Genomic DNA, 5000 nt, shown 5'->3' on the forward strand with positions numbered 1-5000 from the left:
GTCTGTGCAGCTACAGACTGTTGTGACAATATTGTTATGACAGTATATTGATAAAACCTTCTGCTGCTGCTTTTTGGTTTCAGTGTATTTTTCAGGTTTCGGGAATTTCACTCGCGGAATGCTGAGAAAGGTGGGATGCTGGGGACGGGAGAGCAAAGCCCTAAGCCAGTAATCAAGATAGCTCTGTAGAGATGTTCCAGATGACATCATTAGCTCATTCTTAACTTCGCCCTACTCGCAAAGTCTCCCAGACTAAAAGCCCTATAAAAGAGCCGGAAGCATTTATGAGGACATATGCTCTGAGCTAAGGCCTCTTCGATGCAGGATATAACTTAATAGAAGGAGAACTGTGGTCACGTGTCTTTGCTAAGTAAAGGCAGCATTTTGAGTACGCACTTTCTCCTGGGGACAGCTTTATCTCCTGTTTCAGGCAAAAGAGCGCCACTGTATGGCTGAAAGCGAAGCTGCGACTGCCGTGTTCATAATTGAACAGTAACCTAAAGCAGTCACCCTACAAGATGCAGCAGTCAGACAAATCGACAGTTCAGTAAAAACCAGCTATGAATGGTGCAAAAAACCTTTGTTTCCTTGAACTCTGTGTGTGAGGTGAGATGTGAATGAGTTTGTCATTGCTCTGCTTAGACTGTGAACAGTAGAGGAGCACCTTACAAGGTGAGCAGGGTCATGGACACACAGCTGGACCCACAGCTGGACCCACAGCTGGATACACAGCTGGAGCAGAAGCTGATTACGTCTTTATTGAGCACAAAAGCAGGGAATTGCAACCAGAAATGCTGGTCTGTTCTACCTCTCGGCAGTTTTACAAAGTTAAACAGGAATTTCATATCATAAACAAACAAACAAACAAAAAACATGTTTTTTGGGGACCCTCTCCTCTTTTAATAATCCCAAACCTGAACGTATTTTAATGTAAAGGTGATGTAACATCTTGGTATGCCAGTATGTCAGAGGTTATATTACAGGGTACTGGTGTGAAATCAGGTCCTTGCGTGCCGTCAGTCTCGGAGAAGGGGTTAAATCTTTACACTTCGGGAGAGGAGAGAAAAAAAGAGCTGTGATTTTTACTGTTATGTTTTAAAAACATTTAAAACTTCCTCCATGACCTTGTAATGTTGATACATGAACAACTACTTAATAACTGAAATTTGGTTAATCAAAAACAGCTGAAGATATCATTAGATAGTAATCATTAGCTTAATTCTCATAAAGAACAAATCATTTAAATTTTATTTCTTTATTTTAGCTTGGTGTCTCTACAGTCTACTGCTTGAGTGTTGTGTCACATCAGGGCCACTGGTTAAATGAACAAACATGAACTCTAACGAAGGTCTCAGCTCACCTTTCACGGAGACCATGGCCAGGGCTTCGCTGCTGCCTATGTGATTGCTGGCCACACATTTGTACATTCCACTGTCACTCACTTTCAGCTGGCCAATTAACAGCACACTGTCCTTGGTCTTTGCACCCGAGGACATCGCTGCTCCACCCACACGTGACCAGTGGAAGCTGATTGGGTGAGAGCCGTGGGCGATGCACTGCAGGCGCAAGCTGTCGCCACGGCGAGCGGTCACCTGGTCAGGAACAGTGGTGGCGTAGGGTGGGGCTAAACAGGGGGAGGACAGACAGACAAATCAGGTTAATCAGTTGACATCATTATAAACACAGTTTCCCTCCTACTGATCCCCTAAGACTTGGTTATGGTTGTATATAATTATTTTTTCTGTTCTACTATCGTGGCATGCACTTTTACCACTCTCCCTTAATCTCCCTTTGTACAGTGAGACATTTTACCCACATTGCCTCGATTGTCAACAAATCCAAAGTACAGCAGAATGCAGAGCTGGTCAAGGGTCAGCCATGATAACACAGTTTTCTCTGGAGAGCCCTGGCTAGATTACTCTGGAAAGCCCTGCCTAGGAATGATATTTTCCTTTCAGTTCAGTTGTATTTGAATTACATTCATTTCCTTGACATTTTTATTGTTTGTTATTACACAAGTCGGTTTAGAGAATCTGGGGCCAAACGTCTGTGAGTAGACCATGGGCCACATGGTTGAAATCACCATACTGTGTTCAGCCTTGTAGGGTGTTGTCCACGTATCAGTCCTGTATGTTTAGAAATGACACAAATGCACTGTGTCTGTGTTTGTGTGAATCTTAGACATGTGAAGACTGACTTACTGTCTACTTCCAGCTGCACATAGTCCTCACTGTAGCCTGCAGAATTTGTGGCATTGCAGATGTACTGACCTGAGAGAGAGAGACAGAGAGAGAGAGAGAGAGAGAGAGAGAGAGAGAGAGAGAGAGAGAGAGAGAGAGAGAGAGAAAGAAAGAGATGCATAAAAGTCTTGTTTCACATTAAAGTCACAGCAGTTAAAGCAACTTACATATGTGCTCTCCATGACGACTGAACCCATGACCTTACTATTGTTAGATCCTTGTCCACACCCCACCCACATCATACCCACACCCAACCACACCCACACCATACCCACACCATACCATACCCCACCCACACCATACCCACATCATACCATACCCCACTCATACCATACTCACACTCATACCGTACCCCACCCACACCATACCCATACTCATACCCACACCCATACCCCACCCACACCACACCCACATCATACCATACCCCACCCACACCATACCCACATCATACCATACCCCACTCACACCATACCCACACTCATACCATACCCCACCCACACCACACCCACATCATACCATACCCCACCCACACCATACCCACACTCATACCATACCCCATCCACACCATACCCACATCATACCCACACCCATACCCCACCCACCATACCCCACTCACACCATACCCACACTCATACCATACCCCACCCACACCCACACCCACACCCTCAATCACACCCACAATCACCCCCCACACCCACACCCACACCCCACACCCTCAATCACACCCATACCCACACCCATACCCCACCCACACCCTCAATCACCCCCACACCCACACCCTCAATCACACCCACACCCATACCCCACCCACACCCTCAATCACCCCCACACCCATACCCACACCCACCCCCACCCCCACGGTCTTGTACCCGAGTCTTGGCGTCCCACATTGGTGAGAGTCAGAGTGCCTCCTTCTTCTCTGTGCTGCCATGGCAATGGAGCACGCAGCTTAGACCAGGAAATGCCAGGAGTGGGGAATCCTGGGAGAAGACAAGAGCATTTTCATTCAACTACTCCACCACCTCACCTGGATCAAACCGAATGATTAAGATTAGTGTAAACCAACCCAAACAGAATGCAAATGAGTTTAATGTGAACTGACCCAAATCTGACCTCAGGTTTAACTGACTAACCAATCGACTATGAAGAAAAGACTAGGTGCTGGCAGTGGCTAGGTAGTATATATACATATATGCTGAAATAAGTTCAGGAGGGAAAACACAGCAGTAGTTCAGAATGCTTTAGCCAAGGGATTCCTAAGAGGAAAGGATCTTACCTACACAGCAGCTTTATTCTTATTCAGGGTGTGTGTGCCTGTGCATTCTTCAGTCTGATTTCATAAAAGTCAGGCATGTTTTGTCGCGAGTGTGTGTAAAGTCTGGCAGTGTTACCGGATGCCTGGCAGTGCATGGTCACTGTCTGACCCTCCACCGCCGTCATGTCCGCTTGTCTGACGGTTGCCTTGGGCGCTACGGTTCCGTCTGCCAGTCTAAGCTCCACCCTCTGTTCAGCTGAGCCCTCCTTGCTTTGAGCACGGCAGACGTATGTCCCAGCATGTGCGGAGGATGAGACCACTACCTATACTTACACACAACACTAATGAGTTTCACTGTTGGTTTGTATTCGGCAGCTTCATAGTTCAGAATTAGTAGTAGTGGAAAGGATACACACACACACACACACACACACACACATACACACATATATATATATATAGACTGAGAGTTGCTCACACACTCACACACTCACATAGATACGTGATTGCACATGCCTACTGAACCAGTACCTGCAGTACTGCGCTGGTGTCTCTTGTGGAAACGAGTGTAGTCTCTCTTCCTGCTTCCTCTTTAAGCCAGGTGATGGAGGGGCGTAGCCTCCCAGAGGCCTGGCATTCCAGAGACACAGCCCCTCCCACTCTCACTGTCACTGGGCTGGAGGGCTTTACACGCACTTTGGGAGGCTCTGATACCCCCAATACACACACACACACACACACACACACACACACACACACACACATAGCACATTTACATAGCACATCTTAAATAGATAATCAAATGTTCACACACCTTACATACATTCTCACATGGATACACACATGCATGCTTATGGACACGCACACACACACATACACAGACTGTGCTCACGTTTGATGGTAAGTGATGCAGTGATTGTGGTTTTTCCTTGTGCATTGATTGCTATGCAGCGGTACTGTCCCTGGTTACTGAGGCGGGCAAAAGCGATGGTTAGTACTGACCCATCTGGTCCAACCTTCACATTATCTGGAAGAGAGAGAGAACACCTTAAGATTATCTGGAACACAGAGAGAACACCTTCATATTACCTGGAAGAGAGAGAGAACACCTTAACATTATCTGGAAGAGAGAGAGAACAACTTAACATTATCTGGAACACAGAGAGAACACCTTCATATTACCTGGAAGAGAGAGAGAACACCTTAACATTATCTGGAACACAGAGAGAACACCTTAACATTATCTGGAAGAGAGAGAGAACACCTTAACATTATCTGGAACACAGAGAGAACACCTTCACATTATCTGGAAGAGAGAGAGAACACCTTAACATTATCTGGAAGAGAGAGAGAACACCTTAACATTATCTGGAACACAGAGAGAACACCTTCACATTATCTGGAAGAGAGAGAGAACATCTTAACATTATCTGGAACACAGAGAGAACACCTTCACATTATCTGGAAGAGAGAGAGAACACCTTAACATTATCTGGAAGAGAGAG

General features: G+C 46.0%; 1 protein-coding gene across 1 annotated transcript in view; it reads right to left on the reverse strand.

The window, feature by feature from the left end:
- Positions 1–787: 787 nt before the first annotated feature.
- LOC113582852 (basement membrane-specific heparan sulfate proteoglycan core protein-like) overlaps positions 788–5000 on the reverse strand; it is a 6836-nt gene continuing 2623 nt past the window's right edge. The window contains exons 3-9 of the mRNA XM_027018866.2: positions 4388–4522; positions 4027–4202; positions 3632–3818; positions 3110–3220; positions 2202–2270; positions 1361–1624; positions 788–1047 (exon numbers count right to left, since the gene is read on the reverse strand). Of these exons, the coding sequence (XP_026874667.2) occupies positions 1043–1047; positions 1361–1624; positions 2202–2270; positions 3110–3220; positions 3632–3818; positions 4027–4202; positions 4388–4522 (947 nt within the window). The 3' untranslated portion in view covers positions 788–1042. The remainder of the gene's footprint in view (positions 1048–1360; positions 1625–2201; positions 2271–3109; positions 3221–3631; positions 3819–4026; positions 4203–4387; positions 4523–5000) is intronic.

This window comes from Electrophorus electricus, chromosome 16, assembly GCF_013358815.1.
Source record: "Electrophorus electricus isolate fEleEle1 chromosome 16, fEleEle1.pri, whole genome shotgun sequence".
Taxonomy (NCBI): Eukaryota; Metazoa; Chordata; class Actinopteri; order Gymnotiformes; family Gymnotidae; genus Electrophorus; species Electrophorus electricus.